Source organism: Pygoscelis adeliae, unplaced genomic scaffold, assembly GCF_000699105.1.
Source record: "Pygoscelis adeliae isolate BGI_AS28 unplaced genomic scaffold, ASM69910v1 Scaffold501, whole genome shotgun sequence".
Taxonomy (NCBI): Eukaryota; Metazoa; Chordata; class Aves; order Sphenisciformes; family Spheniscidae; genus Pygoscelis; species Pygoscelis adeliae.
Genome location: NW_008824048.1, coordinates 366,626 through 387,763, shown reverse-complemented (window position 1 = coordinate 387,763; position 21,138 = coordinate 366,626). Strand labels below are relative to the sequence as shown.

General features: G+C 36.9%; 1 protein-coding gene across 2 annotated transcripts in view; it reads left to right on the top strand.

Moving 5' to 3' along the window:
• Positions 1–21,138, top strand: part of JAK2 (Janus kinase 2) — a 63,317-nt gene that overhangs the window by 22,747 nt on the left and 19,432 nt on the right. For both annotated transcript variants that reach the window (XM_009333554.1, XM_009333553.1), the window contains exons 6-17: positions 154–299; positions 1,671–1,992; positions 4,369–4,488; positions 8,004–8,161; positions 9,610–9,721; positions 11,466–11,652; positions 13,088–13,215; positions 13,734–13,868; positions 15,425–15,512; positions 17,573–17,700; positions 18,514–18,652; positions 19,973–20,124. In XM_009333554.1, coding sequence (XP_009331829.1) covers positions 154–299; positions 1,671–1,992; positions 4,369–4,488; positions 8,004–8,161; positions 9,610–9,721; positions 11,466–11,652; positions 13,088–13,215; positions 13,734–13,868; positions 15,425–15,512; positions 17,573–17,700; positions 18,514–18,652; positions 19,973–20,124 — 1,815 coding nt within the window. The remainder of the gene's footprint in view (positions 1–153; positions 300–1,670; positions 1,993–4,368; positions 4,489–8,003; positions 8,162–9,609; positions 9,722–11,465; positions 11,653–13,087; positions 13,216–13,733; positions 13,869–15,424; positions 15,513–17,572; positions 17,701–18,513; positions 18,653–19,972; positions 20,125–21,138) is intronic.

The window sequence follows — 21,138 nt, the reverse complement described above, 5'->3', positions numbered from 1 at the left end:
GGAAAAAAAAACACAACCAAAACCCAACACCCAAACAAACAAAAAACGCCCCGCCCCCCCAAAGAAACAAAAAAAACCCCACACCCCAAAAAACTTACTGATGAGCAGCAGTGCTACAGTTCTAATTTGCTTTCTTGCATTTTTCTTTCTCAGTGGCGAGATGATTTTCTGGATGGATGGATACAGATGCCTGTTACTCACGAAACACAAGAAGAATGCCTTGGAATGGCTGTTCTGGATATGATGAGAGTGGCCAAAGAAAAGGACCAAACCCCACTGGCTATTTACAATTCAGTCAGGTGACTCCATACTTCATAAATGTATCACACCTGTCTGATATCTAAAACCAGTATTTTTGCACATTAGCATCTGGGGGGAGATGTTCAGCTGCTGGCAATTGATTTATTCTAGCATAATGATTCCATAAACTTACCTATAGTGTGAACTAGAAATTAATAGAAAGCTTGTATCATGATGGCCATTCATGTTTTTGGGTACATGGATTTGGCTCTCTTAATGAGAGTAAGGCAGCAGCTACTTGTGTGGGAAAGGATGTAAGCAATAATTTGGGTTGGGAGAGACCTCTGGAAGTCATCAGATCCAACCCCCTGTTCAGATCAAGGCCAGCTTCAAAGTTAGATGAAGTTACTCAGGGCCTCATCCAGTCAAGTTCTGAAAATGTCCAGGGATGGAGATTCTACCATATGTATGGGCAGCTTTGTCCTGTGTACGATCACCCTCATTGAGGAAGATTTTCTCCATATCTAATCGGTCTCCTATGTGATACTGTATGCCTGTTGCCTCTTGTTCTTCCACTGTACATGTCTGTGAAGAGTCTAATTCAGTCTTCTCCATAGCCATCTGTTAGTTGAAGACAATTAGTAGAACACCCTACTTGAGCCTTCCTTACTCCAGGCTGAACAGATCAAGCTCCCTTACACCTCTTCTGTCATATCATGTGCTCCAGGGTCTTAACCATCTTGGGCAGATCTCTGCTAAACTTACTTTGTGTTTATCAGTTCACTTTGGTTTATCAACGTAATCGGTTTCCACTCCAGCTGAGTTAATTCTGTCCCTGCTTTAAGTACTTAATGCTTGTTGTCTAATGAAAACAAGCAGGAAGATTAAAAAACAGAATGAGACAATGAATTGACCAGCTGATTGCGGGTGACAAACTACTCTTTTGCTCCTTGATAGAATATGGACTCTGATATAGGAACTTCAGTAAGAACCAACCACAGTATTGTATTCTACCACCAATATTTTTAGCCAGGAAATCTGTCCTCTATCCGTATAGTTGCCTCTATCCGTGCAGTACCCTCTTTCTAGCTTCTACACCAAACAAAGCAACTGTGTTACTTCTGCTGCCTTACCTCAAAACTTCAGTAATGACTAGAACAGACATGTCTGGATTTATGGAAAATGCATGATGTAATATATGTTGAAACTAAGTGAGGGGGAAAAATGGAAAATGGAAGAAGAGGCAGGGCTGTATTTGAAAGAACGTACTACAGACTGAAGAAAGGATCCTTGTTATCCTACAGTTTAAAGAATAAGGTTACACTTGGAGGAAAAGATATTTTCATGTTGACTTGTTTAGCGCAGATCTAATTATCTTTGCTGGATTTAATGGATAAAATTAGTAGTTTTTGCTGGTTATGTGTTCACAGCTACAAAATGTTTTTGCCTAAATGTGTGCGAGCAAAAATCCAAGACTACCACATTTTGACGCGAAAAAGAATAAGGTACAGGTTCCGCAAATTTATACAACAGTTTGGCCAATGCAAAGCTACTGCCAGAAACTTGAAACTTAAGTATCTTATAAATCTGGAAACCCTTCAGTCTGCCTTCTATTCAGAGGTTTTTGAAGTAAAAGAACCCGGTGGAGATCCTTCTGGAGAGGAAAGTTTTGCAACCATTGTAATAACTGGAAATGGTGGAATTCAGTGCTCAAGAGGAAAACTTAAAGACTGTGAGACACTGGCAGAGCAGGTAATTTCTTTTATTATTTTAATAATTGTGCAGTTTATCTTGTAACAGAGTGATTAGCTTATGTTAGCAGTTCTGATTTACCCCAAGTAAATTTGGTAGGTAAATTTTACTTCACAGTAATGATACAATTTCCGTATGGCTGAGGCTCACAGAAATGTATTGACTTAAACAGCGCAGGATTTTAAAATCAGTTTTTTTATTGAAGTGTCAGAAGAAAGTCAATACTTGAACATGTAATGTTTCTGTGCTTGACAAATGAAAAATTCAGTGTTGGACCTTTATTACTGTAAAAAAAATCAATGTGGAAAAGTAATGACCCTGCCCCCAGGTATAGGTAAAATGCACAAATCCTCAAATTCTCTTTGAAAGCAGGGTTTTAAGGACTTGAAAAACCAGGTAAATTTCCCTGTACCTCTTTCCTGCTGCAGTTAGACTCCTACCAGTGTCTGAGCTAGCAAATTTAAAGTAACATTTCTGTGACTGCGGAGTCCATATACTCTTTGATCAGGAATTAGATACTAAATGGTTCCAATAAGTGCTAGTAATCATGTGCTGTTGCATTTTTATTTATCAGTATAATTCTTTTCTGTGTGATTTCCCAGCGTGACTGTTCATTTTGTCAAATTTACCAGAATCTGATACAAACTCATAGCAGTATGCATTGAGAGTGTGGGAGTTTTCCAAAGGTAAAATTAAAGGCGAAGTGGAGCTTATGTCAGTTTTTCGAAATAATTGCATCCATTAGTTTGGTAGTTTTGATGCATAATATATAGCAGTCAAGACCAAACTACAAAAGGTTGTATTTTTACAGTGTGCTACAATAATTTGTAAAAAAAGCTATTTTTTTGGTAATACTTAAAAAAAATAAATCTGATTACATACCCAGATTTTTTTAAGTGTGGTGTTCTTAGAATATTTGTAGATTGACGTTAGGTCCAGTTACCTCATTCACAGTTGTTATGTATCAGCCCTCTGCCTTTCCTAAGTTGCCTGTAAGTGCCAGTTGTTCTGGCGGGAGCTAACATAAATGTCAGATTTTGTAATTTCTAGTTTTAGGTGTACAAAATTTATGTACACTATGCTGTTTGGGTCTGGCAACCAAGCCTTTAGTAAGAGTGTTTAAACTGATCATATTTCTTATAGAGGAAATTATTTCTTCATAATTAATAATATTATCATCCTACTTATTGACAGAGACACGGTGTAGGCTGCATATATTTTCACTGGTACAGAAACTGTTTAAAACTGGTTATGAAAACTTAGTAAATGAATAAGGCTGCTTGTAAATGTGATCATAACCCTTGTTTCAGCAAATTATAATGATGAATCTTTATTAAGATATGGAATTGAAACAAAATTTTTGTATTTTTGAAAGCAGTAATGACATATGTGGGGTAGATTGTGAAGAAATTTGTTTTGCTAGTTCATGTTTCCAACAACCAGGTGAATAAATGGAGCTTCAGGGACTTCGATGCATTTGAGCTGATTTATTCTACTGAGTCTTACAGCCTTGATTATTACACCCGTTTATGTATTAGGATATGCTTGCAGCCATATAAATGGGGTATCCTGACTTGAATAAAATCTGTTTGCTTTGTTTGGAAGAATAATTTTAGATAGATAAATCTACCTTTATTTAAGGATGTTACTTAGCATCTGAAGTTCTACTGAAAACAAAACAAAGTATGATTTATAAGATGTTGTAATTTGACTTGTGAAAGACTGAAGGAAGTGGTGCAGAATATCATAGTATCAAAAACTAGCTGAACTTGTTATCAAAGGAAAATGTGGCTTGGATTTCCCATGTAATTAGGATCGGTGCTTCAAGTTACCTAGTCAGTGATGACCATGGCTGATGGGTGAACCTTCTCTTAGACCCTTTCTTCATTCGTACTACGTCCATCTCTTTGGTAGCAGATTTTGCAGCTTGTATCACTCTGAATGAAGCCATGACATTTTGAACTGTTAACAGGCTTTCTAAACTTCTTTAATCAGGATGCTAATAATAAGTTCTCAAAAAAAAAAAAAAAGGCCCCCTCGCCCCCAAAGATTAATCAAAGTGTTCCATTGTTAATCCTCACAAAATACTACAGAGCAAAGAAATATCTACAATAAAAAAACCTCCAACCCATACATGGATATTTCCATTCACAGTTATTGGATCTTTGTGCATCTTTTAGTTGATGCTCCTAGTGATGGTCCCATAAACACAAACGTCCTTTCTTTATTTGTAATGGCATATTTAAGGTTTTATGATCCTCTTTGTTGCTAGCTTACAAGTTCAGAATTGTAGGAATTCTAATGCTGCAAATAGGTGGGGTTTTTTAGTTGCTATTTATGTTATTACTGACATTATATAACCAATATTTCTTGCAGGACTTACAAACATACTGTGATTTTCCTGATATCATTGATGTCAGCATTAAACAAGCAAGCCAAGAAGGCTCCAGTGAGAGAAGAATTGTCACCATTCACAAACAAGACAGCAAGAATCTGGTCTGTTTACTTTGCTTGCTGTTTTTTCAAATAGATGTTGCTTTGAGCAGACTGTGTGATTGTGTGATTGCTGTGGTATTTATAGCATTGTATAACCAATTACCATGTTAATTAAGCATGAGGTAAAACTAAATGCGTTTCAGCAGTGTAAGCGGTGTATTGGAACACCAAAGGTCTCTTGCATTCAAAGCTCTGGGCATGGACTGTAATAGAAATAGAGGTTTATAGCTGAGGGTAGTTTCTGATACACAGTTTGGTTCTTTCTTTATTGGACTCTTAAACCTGAGTCTGTGGTTTTAGCTATCGAGCATACTGTTTCCATGCTGCCATGGTAAACTATCTGCCAGTGACCAACACACTGAAAAAGGCTTCAAAATGCTCTGAAGGAATGAAGATACACCGAAAATTAGTATTGGGACAAAATTAATGTCACTGCTTTTACTGTTTAAAGTTCTTGGAAGAAGACCTTAAAGTATTTTATCCATGAATGTAAAAAGTTAAGTTGTTTCAGTTTGAACTCCAGCATTGCACTTGAGTCAGGCTTTCCAGCAGGTCTAACTATCGCATAATTCTGTGGTGGGTTGACCTTGGCGGGACACCAGGTGCCCACCAAGCTGCTCTATCACTCCCCCTCCTCAGCTGGACAGGGAAGAGTAAATATAATGAAAGGCTCATGAGTCGAGATAAGGACAGGGAGATCACTCGCCAGTTACTGTCACGGGCAAAACAGACTTGACTTGGGGAAACTATTTTTAATTTATTACCAATCAAATCAGAGTAGGATAATGAGAAGGAAAACCAAATATTAAAACACCTTCCCCACACACACACCTCCCTCCTTCATGGGCTCAACTTCACTCCCGAGTTTCTGTATCTCCTCCGCCCGCAGCAGCACAGAGGGACGGGGAATGGGCGTTGCGGTCAGTTCATCGCACCTTGTCTCTGCCGCTCCTTCTTCCTCACACTCTTGTGCTGCTCCCGTGTGGGGTCCCTCCCATGGGAGACAGTCCTCCACGAATGTCTCCAACATGGGTCTTTCCCACAGGCTGCAGCTCTTCACAAACTGCTTCAGCATAGGTCCTTTCCATGGGGTGCAGTTCTTCAGGAACAGACTGCCCCAGTGTGTGTCCCTCACGAGGTCACAAGTCCTGCCAGTAAACCTGCTCCAGCATCGGCTCCTCTCTCCAGGTCCTGCCAGGAGCCTGCTCCAGCACAGGCTTCCCACAGGGTCACAGCCTCCTTTGGGCATCCACCCGCTCTGGCATGAGGTCCTCCATGGGCTGCAGGTGGATATCTGCTCCACCATTAACCTCCATGGGCCGCAGGGGAACAGCCTGCCTCACCATGGTCTTCACCACGGGCTGCAGGGGAATCTCTGCTCCGGCAGCTGGAGCACCTCCTCCCCCTTCTTCTTCACTGTCCTTGGTGTCTGCAGGGCTGTTTCTCTCACATATTCTTACTCCTCTCTCTGGCTGCTGTTGCACGTTAGTTTTTTTCCCCCTTCTTAAATATGTTGTCACAGAGGCGTTACCATCATCGCTGATGGGCTCAGCTTTGGCCAGCAGTGGGTCCATCTTGGAGCCAGCTGGCATTGGCTCTATTGGTCCTGGGTGAAGCTTCTAGCAGCTTCTCACAGAAGCCACCCATATAGCCTCCCCGCTACCAAAACTTTGCCACGCAAACCCAATACAAGTTGTTTCTTCCTTTATCTCCAGGACTGATCTGTGGGCCTTCAGGGCTCCGTATCTCAGGCATTTGTGTGACTGGAGAGCTTCTTCCTCTGTGTGTGTGTGAAAAAGTTGTATACAGCTTAGGTACTTTTCTGTAAAAATAATTTTTAAAAATTCCAAAAATATTTCAATAAGCATTAACTAGTTTTAGTGTCTCTCTAATGGTGCTTTTTTTAAAAAAGGCATATGGTTTACTTTCATTTATAGTAGAATTGTGATTCACATTCATTTCCTGCATTAATGGCACAGCATTAATGACCTGTTAAGAATTTGAAATTTTTTCAAGGCTTTTTATTGAAACGTAAGAGTAGCTGGAATCTCTGTGATGTGCATCTATGATGCTGAGAGCATAACAATATTTCAGATTGGTGGAGGAGGCTTCCTTAATCTTGAGCCATTAAAATTCTCTTTAAAAATTCTCAGTAGCAGTAGTTAGGTACTTGACTACGTATTTTTCTGAGGGTAAAAGTGACTTTCCTAGAGCTTGTCTAAAAAAACTACTGAAGAGTAAGGCAGAGTAGGAAAAAGTGCAGTAGCTGCTGTTTTGCTTATGATTTGTGTGTGGACACTTTACACACCAGAATTAGTGGATGTGTAAATTAGAATTTGTGATTTAGTTTAACCTGTTACACAGCTAGCAGAATTCATTATAGAAATGCAGTTTACATAGTTTTAGGATACATGGATAATTAAAATGGCTGGATTTCAGTTCTGTTGTTTGTGTGGGTTTTCCCAATCATGTTGAAACAGCTGAAAAGGTAGTTGTTTCCAGGTCCTCTTTTAATAAGGAGTTTGAAGACTCCGAACAAATTCTTGGCACATGATCAAAAGCGCCAGCTTTTTTATTGCTATCTGGCAAAGAACTTGCAAAGGAATTGTGTTCAGCTACTAAGTGTGTCCCCAGTGTCATAGGCAAACATGTGCAGCACATACTAAAGCCTGTTCTGTTGGCCTACGCTACTGAATGAAATATAGTGCAACTCTGTATATGGTAGAATAGCACTTCTCTGTTGAAGAAAAGACAGCCTTTAATGCTTTCATACAACTGTAAAAATATTAAGAAAATATAGGTAATTATCTAAAAATAGACTGTATTTTCCTTTATTGGCAGTAATAAATGTTGTTACAGATGGATTTAATTTTGCCCTGCTCTTACCTGTTCAACGTATTCTGCATAGACCTTTTCCACACCCCGTTTTCCTTTGACCACATTATTATTCTCCCTGATTCCATCCATTGCACCTCTCTTCCAAGTAGTTAAACATCAGCTTCTATCTATGATCCAGCTCAGGATGCCAGTTTTTGCTGACTAGTAGTTAAATTTTCAGGCAGGTACTTTTCTAGAGATTTTTCTTTGCTACTTGAAGGCAGCCCCATAAATGTTTGATAAATAAAAGCTTTCCTTTAGGAAAAAAAAATAACACTGTGATGCCAGTGCAGTAGGTGTCTGCCATCTGCTCAGTTTTTCCCTTTCAAATGTTCTCTCTTGTCAGCATTCCTCTAGTGTTTCATATATTTAGAGTAAGGTTTTTTTTATGGCAGATTTGTTTGGTTTGGGTTTAATTTTGAACATTGAAGATTGCTAACAAGTTTTGGGTGGCACCAGGAAGGTAGAACTATACAAACAATAGTTAAAAACAGCCTGGATATCTTTAATGTGTATATATATATTTATATCTTTTATACCATTACCATATCCAGTAATTTTGTGTTGCCTATTAAATACTGAAATTCTCAATCTCTTTCTCTCAACCCCCCCCTTATTCTCCCCCGACAATTTAACAGGAGGCTGAATTTCAGTCATTAAGAGAAGCTCTCTCCTTTGTGTCATTAATTGATGGATATTACAGATTAACTGCGGATGCCCACCATTATCTCTGTAAAGAAGTGGCACCACCATCAGTCCTTGAAAATATCCAAAGCAACTGCCATGGACCAATTTTGTAAGCAATTTTTTAGCAATATAACAAGGTGATACGATTTTTGAAAGATGAACTTTAGTTGACTGTGGACATCTTGAAATGTGTATTTATTACATTTATGTAACATAAAATGCTCTACATTTTTCCTCTTATTTTTCACTTTGCAAAATACAATGTCTTCTTGACGTATTATAAAAAATAAATGGAAAGATTCTGGTTTTAATTTTCTTCCCTTAGAATTCTTTTTTTCAAGTGAGACAGGCAGCAAAGTCATGATGCTGATTTTACAGAATTATAGTTACTACCATGGCAGTAACATCCAGTGTCATAGACAGAGGATCTCATGTTTTCACTGCAGCCTCTAGCAGTTATATTATCTGAGTGCCAAGGGGAAAAAGGCAAATTCAGATAACACTGTCTTCAATATTTGAGCAAGGATTGCAGTAAACTGCTAGCCATATAAATTGGAGGTTTTGTTTGTAATTAAGGAATGTTGTCTTCATCCTTGTTTGCTTGCTTTGTTGGTGGTTTTTTTTAAGAGAAAGAATTTAGTACCTTCACTGAATTTTTTAAACTTTTTTAATAGTTCATATAGTATTGTTTATTGTTTGCAGAAGCACACATGGGAGCTTAGAAATATTTTGTTAGGCAGAACAAAATTGGTAATTGCTTTAGCCTACAGAAAGCTTGAAAGCTGATACATGCAAGATAATGTTGCATGAAACTAAAACTGTCTACTCAGCAGTGCTATTCATACAGAATAGTTCTGTAAATTTCCCAATGACAGAAAGAGGATAGGTGCTATAACCTTCAGAAGAGACGAAGGAGGAGAGAGATGGAGACCTATACTGTTCTAATAACATTCCTTGCACTAATGACTAATGCTGTATATTGACCTTCATTTAGGGCTGTTTAGAAGGATGTGCAATGAGTCTAGACCTTTCCAAGCCATTCTATTCCTCATTCCCTGAGATGGATAGAAACAGTCAGTTAGCAAGGCTTGTTTAAGGGGAAATTGGTCTTGTAGTAACAAATGATGTTTTATTTCAACTCCTCTTTCTTGTTAGCCCTTTCCCAAGTTGAACCCACCTTTTTCACCCACACAAATATTTTGCTAATTATAACTTATTTATTAGGCAGTTTTATTACAGTTTCTTCTGTAATTGATGTTGAAAGTCATATTATAAGTCTAGGGGAATATACTTTTTTAGGCTATAAGTTTTCCCATCAAATAAATAATTGCGGTGTTTTCAGTATTAAGAATTTTTAATATACTGTTCTCTATATAAGCAGCCACCCTGAATATTGGAAAATAAAGGGACAAAAAGATTAACTTAAAGGAAGCTGTAAAAAATTGAGAGTTTGAATTGTTGTCGTATTAGATATCTGATAATAGTGCTCATTGGCCAATCTCTGATGTTCCTGGATTTTGAAATTATGCAATATTAAACGTTTTCTTTTTACTATAGCATGGAATTTGCTATCAGTAAACTGAAGAAAGCGGGTAATCAGACTGGTTTCTACGTTCTTCGTTGCAGTCCTAAAGATTTTAAAAAATACTTCCTCACCTTTGCTATAGAGGTTTGTATTCTGCCTTACATAGTACCTGTATAATCATTATTGTGTTATAATAATGAGCCTTGGATGGTCAGTAAATGATTCTGAATTTTCTCTTCAGAATGTTTGTCTGATGTGTATATTCTATAGCTACTTCTGTCAGATTGGCCAACTTTCAAGGTCTTGTGAGAAACATCAAAATATTTGTATGGTAAAGAATCACTAATGACGCATACCGTATGTGTCAGGTTCTATGCCTATGTACCTATGCCTATGAGAACAAGACAGGTGGAGGGAAGAGAGCTCGAGAGTTCTGGGGATGGTGACATGGCTCTTGGGACTGTAGTAAATGTTTAGGTGGTGGACTGGTTTGTTTTTGTTTTTTTTTTCTTTTTTTGAGGTTTGGGTTTTTTAGTTGGATTTTTTTCCTGGGATTTCCGCCCCCTCCCCCCTCCTGAATAGGGCTTAGTTAGACTGAGTGTACAGCCTTTGGTGATCTGAGAGTGTCTCTCCTTCACAGGTTCTTCTGGGTTTGGGTCCTGTCCCCATCCCCAGTGCTGGGCCAGCCAGATTATTTGGCAGCTGTTACATCAACACAGATCTCCTGCTGGATATCTGGTGTTAGCTAGAGTGGGAGCCACCCTTGAAATGCCTGCAGTTCTCATGCAGCTAAAGAACCAGATGTGCCTCTCCTCTGTGTGATTGCAGTTAATGATAATACAGTACTTTAATATTGCTGTTACCTAATTGCATGATCTTGTTCCAAGGATGGGCTTCTCTTTAATTAAATTAACAGAGCTACCTTTGGGTTTTTGACTAGGGAAGGATTACCTTCATGGGTTTTCCTGCTGGTTTGCAGCAAGGTAGCAAGTTTGCTAAATACTGTCAGAGATGTGTACATCTCTGAAAATGACAAAATAACATTGATGTTGTTATAATAATGATTGAGAAGTAAACAGCCATTTTAAGACCAGTTTCACAAAAATTTCATGTCCTGTCAGTGAAGTATGTTTGATAGGGAATTTTTTAGATTAAGAGATCAGTCCCTGAGCAAGCTTAGAGAGTCAAAGTCTGAGAGTCAAGCTTGTGAGTTAAGTCTGCCATTAACTGACCTAGCCATGTTTTTTTTTTTTTCTTGTTCTGATTCTTTCTGGGCAAGCTGTTAGGCCTTAGAGATTCAGAATTTGTTGGAACATTTTCCACAGTGTTGACATGAAAGCACTATTAAGAGCTCCTCTTGTTTAAAAATGTTTAATGGGAACTTTTCAAGACTCATTGTAAAAAATAATTCCGTGCATATTAAAAATCTGTGCTAGGAACTAATTGCTTAGAACTGTACTGTAGACAACAGAAAAATAGAAATACAGCTGAGATTTCAAAATGGTTGCCAGAAGAATATGGAGCATAAGCATTTGGGCTATGGCTTCCAACAAAATTTTGTTTTGATATTATACCATGTAAGAGTGCAGAAGCTTTCATTACTAGCTCTGAAAGATTTTTGCTAGGATCCATTATCTGTTTTCTCAGCTCCATCTTTGCAGATTTCGTAACATTTGTTTTTCTTAGCATCAACACACTAATTCCAGTGATGGGAGTAGAATCATGTTTTCTCAGAATCAATATTGCATAGTTAGAACAAAATAACAAATTATGGTAATATTTTGCTGAAGAATTCTTTCTTTAATTAGTGGAGTGCTATACATTTAAATAAGCTTTTAAATACTAAATATTGATCAATATTTATTTTTAATGGAAAAAATCTCTGCAGCGTGAGAATACCACTGATTATAAGCACTGCTTAATTACGAAGAATGAGAATGGAGAATATAATCTTAGCGGAACGAAGAGAAGTTTTGGTAATCTTAAGGATCTGTTGACCTGTTACCAGACAGAAACTGTCCGTTCAGACAGCATAATTTTCCAGTTCATCAAATGCTGTCCTCCAAAACCAAAAGGTAAGAGAGAGATTATTTCTTAAGCAGAAGGGTTTCCAACTTTTAGATTAAAGATTTAAAAATAAGTTAACATTAAATGACTCTCAGGTAGGTAGATACATCTGTTTTTGTGGGGTTTTTTAAATTTCACTGACCTATTTATTCATCACCTTAGTTGTAGTTCTCAGTCCTAGTGTGTGCCAAATTTTACTTTGTTATAAGATGGTCTTCCAGAAAGAATCATGATAGCCAGTTTCATGATTAGAAGCAAAACTGGTTTCTTAATTGCAGTGGATTGTGTGCAGCAGCATGTCTTGAGAAGGAAAGAGCTACTAAGTGTATCATTTCTCACTGAGGATAGTTCCATAAGCAGTGGAATCAACAATGCCAGTGAATTTGTTTCATTGTTTGTTGACATCTTATTACGCCAAGGCTGCAGTGTGATTTCAACTTCTTTTTAACACTGAAAAATACACATGGGATAGAGCTCCTGCCTGAGGAGTGGATTTTTCTTGAATTTACATTAAAGGTTTTTGCCTAGCTTTGATATTCATGATATCTTTCTCCTTTATGAATTCTGATAACGTCTGCCATTTTGCTTATTATAAGTAGTACTGCTTACAGTTAATAGCCTTTGTCTCTATCCAAGTCCCTATTTAAACAAAAACTCTAGAGAACAGACTATTTGATATCACTTTTACCTCTCAAATTTGATTGAAATTAGACAATGGATTCAAAAGCTTAGAAAAGATTTGGTAAGTAAATACATATGCACATTGCAGAGAATAGTTTTGTAACCTTATTTCCATCAAAATCAAAAATCTATACACGTCAGAATTATAAATTATTGAATAAATATAATTGCACATGCATGCACAGATATACCCACAAATACGTACCTGTCAGCTTTAGTTTTACTAACAGACCTGCTCTACTCCATGGAGAGCCTTTATTCAAAATCACTCAAAGAATAATTACTCTGGTAAACATAAGGCAGTGAGGATCACTAAAGTGCTGCTGGGGCAAAAATATGTAAAAGCTTTAAAGAGGCATCAGAGAGATAGGCATGTCTTTAACAGAATGACTTTGGAATATAAAAGAAAAAGGTGGCTTACATCCCCTTTTTCCATCCCTGATTATTATTGCAAATACAGCAGAAGTTAAAATGTGAAAGGAGGCAGGAATATTTTCAGAATGTTTTCAAAAGTAGGAGTACTTAAGAAACTTAAAATAGCTGAGTGAACCTAAATGTTCTTACTGATTAGAAAAAAAATCAGACTTTGAATTTGTGTAATGAAATACTGTGTAGCTTCTTGAATAAACTGATCTCAATGTGATACCTTCTTTTTGTTGGAATAACAGCTTCTCATTAATCCTTCTGAAATAATATTGTTTTAGTTTGATATTTTACAAATTTACTTTGTTTCTCTTTTCCCCACTCTCTTTCTTCTCCCAGATAAATCGAATCTCCTAGTCTTCAGAAGCAATAGTGTTTCTGATGTACCTTCATCACCTACGCTACAGAGACACAATAATGTCAACCAGATGGTCTTTCACAAAATCCGGAATGAGGACTTGATATTCGTAAGTCCGTTAGTTGCTTCTTCCACTGCAGATGCTTGGTTTAATACACACTAAGTTTTAAAAAACTCAGTATATGTTTAAAACAGCCTTATCTGAGCAAGGAGATTTTGCTGTAATCTTTCTTTAGAGTTGTGAGAGAAAAGGTTTTTTTTTTTTTTATTTTCCATTGATACAAATAATTGGGTTTTTTTTAAATAAGAAGTGTCCTTTTGACTGCCATAGCAGTTGTTTTCTTTACTTCTAGGGATGTCTAAATACATCTTAATAACAGCAATTCCTCCTCTCTGGTTCTTGCAGCAAGTTATTTTCTGAGATCCTTGAGGAGTCAATAAAAAATAAGCAAAGATTTAAGCTGTTTCTGATAAGGTTGCTTCCTTGTCCCCTCAGTCTGACTCTAGAGGTGTGCTAGCTGTAAAGATTTGTATATGTGTTACTTAAGGTGGTTGTTTAAGAGACCTTTTGCAAAACAGGCAGAAATTTCTGATTTTTTCTCCATCTGTGTCCTTACTGTCTTTTAGGAGGAGAGTCTTGGACAGGGCACATTTACAAAGATTTTCAAAGGTGTAAGGAAAGAAGTGGGAGACTATGGCCAGCTCCATCAAACGGAAGTTCTTTTAAAAGTGCTGGATAAAGTGCATAGAAACTACTCTGAGGTTGGTGTGATGATTGACTGTTATATAACACATGTCCATGCTATGTTGAGCATTACTTTTCTTACAGTAAATGAGTATTTGTTACATGGTAGAGGGTTGTATGTTGAACCAAGCTCACTCTTGGCCTCGTGACACTGAGAGGATGGATTTAAGACTGGCTTTGGGAAGTACACCTATGTACTGTATTTCCCCTCTCCCCATCATCTGTCAGAGAACTCAGAGCTACACACTGAGAGCCAGACAATGGTTTCTTTGTACGATACAAGTACCACAGGAGAGGTAGTACGACCACAGAACTACCTTTACCAGTAAATTCATTATGTACAGATGAGGGACCAGCATTTATGGAAAATTACTTTCTTTTGGTAGACTATCTTCCATGTTTTGGAGTCATACTGATTCTCCAGTAAAATAAACATTCACATCAAGTCATAAAAAACCATAAGTATTTATGTATGAGAAACACTTGCCATATGTAGAATCATCCATATTCATTTAGACTTTTCACTGAGTGAAGCTGTGAGCAAACCTGAAATGCCTTTGTGCAAAAACTAATACACTGGTAATGTAATTGAGCCCAAGATTGTGTATGTAAGAATTTAATTTTAAAGACTTTAACAAGATGTGGTCGTGTTTAGTATATTAATGTAACTTTATATGGCTGTTTATTGTTTATTTTGATTATATAATTGTATCAAATACCTAATTAATCTAGCTGTATTTACAGCAAGCCGAGAGACCCAGTCCATTGTTCACTGAACTTTTCAATTACTTAAGACAAAACTATATGAAAATGTAAGCAAAAAAGGAAAAGATATGTCAGATAATATTCATAAGCAATGTAGGCATACACTTTGGACAATTGAAAACAATAAAGAAACTATAACCCATATTTTAATTTTAATAAGCTGGGTAAAATACGTACATTCTAAAGTTAAGTGAAAGTCAGTTGTTAAAAGGACTGAGTACAGAAATACAAATATAGTCACCTGAAGGAGCATGTGCTAATTTTGACCTTGTTTTGTTGGATGAATAATCACTACACAAGCAAGTGTAGTTGGAGGTGCCACTGAAGAGAATAAAAAATGACCAAAGAAATAAAAGCATCTGAAACCTTCCTGACAAGGTTAGGTAAGGTCTCACAGTAGTGGATGAGTGATATAATACTTCTTGTCTTTTAACTTAATAATGTACTATGAAGAAATAAATTGGAAACTGAAGAGTGTGTCATGAATTTGTCTGCTGTTTACTTAGTTAACTGACATGGAAGAAAAGTTCCTTTTTAAAATGTGGAGATACACCTGCCTGCAGAAAAAGAGATTGCTGACCTCTCTGGAATGTGGATTATCAGTTATTTAAAAAACCAAACAAACCAACCTAAACCAACTACAAACAATGTAAAATACATTACACAGGGTCTTTGCAATGAGGTGGAAGTTGAAATATTTTAAAAAATGCACATTTTTAATAAATTTATTAGAAATCATGTAATGTTTTGGGGTTTTGTTTTCATGGATATTTATTCTCTCTCAATCTCTCTCTCTCCTTCCTCAAAGTCCTTTTTTGAGGCAGCAAGTATGATGAGCCAGCTTTCTTACAAACACTTGGTGTTAAATTATGGAGTCTGCGTATGTGGAGAGGAGAGTAAGTAAAATTAATTATCTTTTATACTGATTTTATACAGCTGTCATTAGAGTTTGCCGTTGGTTCTGGGTAAAAGCAGGGGAAAAAAAGAAGACAAGCTGTCACACCAGCTGGACACCCAATACATGTTCACATTGCAGTAGTATTAGTCTTGGTGTCTGAGAACTAGTTAATACGGTGATAACAAAGAAAATGGAAAAATTGTGTAAATACAGTCAGTGTGAATAGTAACCTGTGTAAATGACTCAGTCATGTCTGTTCCGTCTGACAATCTCACTTTTGAAAAGTTTTGCTGAACTTCTGAAGTGACCTTTTGAAATGCCAGAAAAATTGCACCCCTACATTGTATCAACTGTGGTTAGCTGGAAAGGGACATGCTTGGCTACCCAAGAAAATCTTCATTTACTGGGATCAGAAACACAGAAACTGCCACCCTTTCCCACACGTGTGCTGACTTTGTGAACACAGATACAGCTTTGTGAGGTTTGGTTTAGAGATCCCATTCTGAAAACATGATGTCCCATTATTTCAACAAAAACACTAAAAAATGTTAACAAAGGTAAAATCTTCGCATTGTCTACGGAAGTAGAATGTGTTTTCAGTTTAGCTTACTGCATTGTATCTGTTTGTTAATATGTGGGGTTTTTTTAAGAACACCTGAAATACATTTATGACATCTTGTAATGAAATGTCAGTTTTGGATGCTTGCCATATGCTTATGTGTGCTATCTTTGAATATGTGCTGCTGGGTCTCACTTTGGCAGTTTTTCCTCTTCATTCAGTCTTTGGGCAGAAACGTCAGTTTGTCCTAAAACCATTTTTTTCTGTGGTTAGAAATTTGTTACAAAAGGAAGCATTTTATAATAACTGTGTAAACTTATTATGTAGATGGTTGTCTGCGTTAAGAGAGAAGGAATTTGCAAAAGGGAGGGTGGATTCTGTATCAGGAGTTGCTTCTCTTAGGAGGCTGGAGAAGGCACAGCACCATGTTTGGCTAAGAACTTGTTACGCCAGTTCCTTTGCAAAAATGCCCACAAGTGTTTTTTCTAATTTATTCATTATGCCATGCATGGGGACCATATATAAAATTTCAGGTAGATCAAGTGTATAATTAAAATAAACCTAAAGATGTGTATGGTTACTTATTTCTCCTTTAGATCACAGTTGCCCTCTATAGACTGATCTATTTCTGAAGGCAAGAGACTTACTACAATTTAGTGAGAGGCAGTTATTTTTTCTGTGGGTTACACACTTGATGTACAGATTTGATGAAAATTGCTTCACATAATTGTAAAAAAAAAAGGTTTGTCTATAAAATGAATTTGTTATAAAAATCAGTTTATTTGTTATAATCAAATATAATACCAGTAGTTACCAGTGTCTTTAGAGTCTAAACAAGAAGCACTGCAATGTGAGCATCTTGCAGCTGAAGGCAGGAGTTCAGTCATGCAGTTTGAAATTATTGTATTGAAACTGATGAAGATTGTGCATTCTATGAAATGGATCTTGTTTCTTGGGTTATTTGCTGGATGACTGCATGGAGGTATATGTCATATATGCACAAATTTTTGTTAGTGCAAATATTAATCTGTTTTCAAGAAGAACATCTTTTGTCAGCAAAGCATTGTATTCTTCACTAAGAATATAGATTGTAAACTATGTAGTGAATGACTTGAATGTTATTCGATTCACTACATTGATATTGCTGTACACTACTATGCTTTATCAGAAGTTATTTATTGTGCCTTTCAAGTGAGGGTGGAAGGATGTTCACTGGATTTGTTAAGGTGGAAACCTATTCTGTAAAAAAAAAAAAAAACCAAACTATTAAATCTAGTAATTTTGCATTTGAGAAGAAATTAGGCGAACTTTCACACGCTGAAGAAACACAAAGAATATTTGTGGCAATACTCAGATGTCATATAGCTTCAAATTTATAGTTAGTTCACCAACAAGGTATCAAAGAAAGAGATGGGTAGTACGAGAGTAGTGAATCTGTGCTGAAATTCCATTATTTGTTGTTGGTTTTAATTGTTACTCTTTTTACTATTTTAAATCAGACATCCTTGTACAAGAATATGTAAAATTTGGATCCTTGGACACGTATTTGAAAAAGAACAAAAATGTTATCAATATCTTGTGGAAGCTGGAAGTAGCCAAACAGTTGGCATTAGCCATGCATTTTCTGGTAAGTAGTTTAGTTTATTCTTCAGTTTTGTTAATGGCTGAAGTCAAGTGTTTCAGGCTAATAAATGTAGAATGGCTGAGCTGTTACCCTACTTCTTGAAACTCTGGAGGGTATTTGAAAATAGACTGGGCATATACCAGATGGTTAGTGGATGGCCAAGGACAGACCTTTGTATCTTGCACAAACTATAATTGAATTTCCCATTCTTTTTTAGTGCTTTATGTTTTAGTGTGAAATAAAAACACATTTCCAGTAAATTCTACCACCACCCCACCTTCCCCCCGGAATCAGTCCTTCCTGGTTTTTCCACCTCAGCTGATGACGCTGAACATAAACTATTTCCTGGTAGTGTTAGTAGTTAACTACTGGGAGGGGAAAACATTGTGCTGTTCAAACTGCTAGTACACTGTTTTGTGCATTAGGTCCCAACCTTACAGTCTGTTTAATTCAACATAAAGGCCATTATTCGAGACAGGATGTGTGATTAGATGAATCTTCCCTTTAACAGAGTTTAAATGTTCTTATATTCATTTTAAATGGATCATACTGATGGATCAGTATTCTTCAGAGTTAACATACATCAAATAGTTTTAAACTCGAAACTTTAGGTAGATAATTAAAATGAATGAAAATTAGCTAGAAACTATAACTCTGAGAGGAACTGATGAAATGTCTGAGATTTGATCAACTTAATCTATGATCATTATTTTCTTTGCTGATGTTTCCCTCATGCTGTAAAGTATAGGTTTTTAAATACCTCTTCAACCATAAGATTTTTTTGTCAGTATTTAAAAGGTGCATTTCTGTTCATAGGAGGATAAAGGCCTTATTCATGGGAATGTCTGTGCAAAAAACATCTTGCTGATCAGAGAGGAAGACAGGAAGTCTGGAAACCTTCCATTTATAAAACTAAGTGATCCTGGCATCAGTATTACAGTTTTGCCAAGAGATAGTAAGTCTTTGTGTCAGCTTTCTTGTTTAATGCTTCTGACATGAAAAATAAGTTTGGGGTTTGGTTTTTTTTCCTGACCACCACCTAAGGTACTTCTGTTACATTAAGTTCCTTCATCCATCTGTCACTTTAAAATAATCTCTGCAGTCCTAGTCAGCAGTTTTGAGTGTATCTTCTTTATCAGCAAATAGCTACAGGAAATAAAGCCACAATTCTCCATTGTGTGAGGTTTTTTCCCTGCTGTTCTCATTTTCAACTTTTTTTTCACTCGTAGTACTATTAGTGTGCTGTAATGTACCATGAGTAAGTGTGTTGCATCTGCAGGTAGCTTCTGGACTTCATATCCTGTAATTGATCAAGATTAAATTGTTGTATTTTATAGCTTGGAGAGGCTTTCAGAGCTGAAAGTAAATGCACTTTTGAAAATGCTGCCTGGCAGTAGAAAATAATCTTCAGTGCATTTCTTGGTGAAAACCTGAAGCCACTTGATGATGCTAAAAACACTGGATTATCATCTGCCATTGAGGCTGTTCTAATGCTTTATAAACAGCAAAATTAATTACATGAAAAGAAATTTAAAGTATGTGCAAGATTGTTATGCTAATGAAACTGAAGCAACCTTACTATTCTTTATCTAGTCTTTTTAATCATTTTGGGAAGTTGAACACACTTTATATTTGGTAATGTTATACATGCCAAAAGAAGTAACACATTTAAGAGACTATAATCAATGCAGTGTCATTATTTTCCAATAAACTGTTTAAACTCTCCCTTAAATGAGAAGCCTACGTTAGTCTTACAAGATCTCATTTTAAGGAACTCTAAATCCACACCAGTACAATACCATCTTTTATCTTGTTACTACAATCAGTATCAAAAGTTTAAAAATCAAATAGTATGAAATTCCTTGTTATGTCGCCTTTTGCTGTGCCATAATATGCCAACCGCTAGCAAAGTACTTTTTACTCTTTGCTGTCTAGTTCCTTTGTGGTAGCTACTAAATCTTGGTAACATTGGGGGAAATACAGAAGTCAGAGCAAAAATATAATGTGGAAATGATGTTAAGGCAGTTTTATAACATTAGGCTTATTTTACAATAAAACTAGTGGTCCTCCACTCTGATTCATAAATATTATTTTTGTACATATTCTGTAGCTTTTTTTTTAGGCAGGAACAAAAACTTGAAAAAGTATGAAAAGCACATTACGGAATGAAATACCTATGTATACTACAGTCATTTTTACTATATCAAATATGTTATAGAATTTTCTGTTTTTATTATTCATCTTAACATCATGTTTCCTTTGCATGATTGCACAGTTCTTCTTGAGAGAATACCGTGGGTTCCACCTGAATGTATTGAGAATCCCAAACAATTAAGCCTGGCCACAGACAAATGGAGTTTTGGTACTACTTTGTGGGAAATCTGCAGTGGAGGAGACAAACCTCTGAGTGCGCTGGATTCTTCAAGAGTAAGTATTACTGGGTCTGCAGTCTTAACAGTTCTTTGGACACTTCTAATTTAAAACATCTGCTGTTGTAACTACATCAGCATGTAAAGTGGTGTGGCCTATGACCACTGTAGGAAAAGGACACTTTTACTGGTAGATAATGATCAGAAATGATGATTTGAGGTTTGCTTTTATGTTGGTTATTTTGATTTTTATGGGGACAAAGTGCAGAATTGCCAGTATTATCACGTTCATGTTTCTGTTGCTTTGTTGCAACAGTATATCACTTTAAACAAAAAAGATTTCTAACAATGTACATGGATTTTAATTCACATTCTAGTAATTGAACATCTTAAATACAGTAAGACACTGTGTATTGCAGACAATTCTACTATTTTAGCTAAACCAGAAATGTTAACTTTGTCTCAACTAGGGGCAGGGGGTGGAGGGCAAACACATTCCCTAAAAATATTATTTCATAGAATCATAGAATAGTCTGGGTTGGAAGGGACCTCTAAAGGTCATCTAGTCCAACCCCCTTGCCGTGGGCAGGGACATCTTCAACTAGATCAGGTTGCTCAGAGCCCTGTCCAACCTGACCTTGAATGTTTCCAGGGATGGGGCATCCACCACCTCTCTGGGCAAGCTGTGCCAGTGTTTCACCACCCTCAGTGTAAAAAATTTCTTCCTTATATCTAGTCTACATCTACCCCCGCCTAGTTCAAAGCCATTCCCCCTTGTCCTGTCACAACAGGCTCTGCTAAAAAGTTTGCTGCCATCTTTTTTTATAAGCCCCCTTTAAGTACTGATAGGCTGCAAGAAGGTCTCCGCAAAGCCGCCTCCTCTTCAGGCTGAACAACCCCAACTCTCTCAGCATTTCTTCATAGGAGAGGTGTTCCATCCCCCTGATAATTTTCATGGCCCTCTGCTGGACCTGCTCCAACAGGTCTGTGTCTTTCTTAATGCTGAGGGCTCCAGAGCTGGATGCAGTACTGCAGGTGGGGTCTCACCAGAGCAGAGTAGAGGGGCAGAATC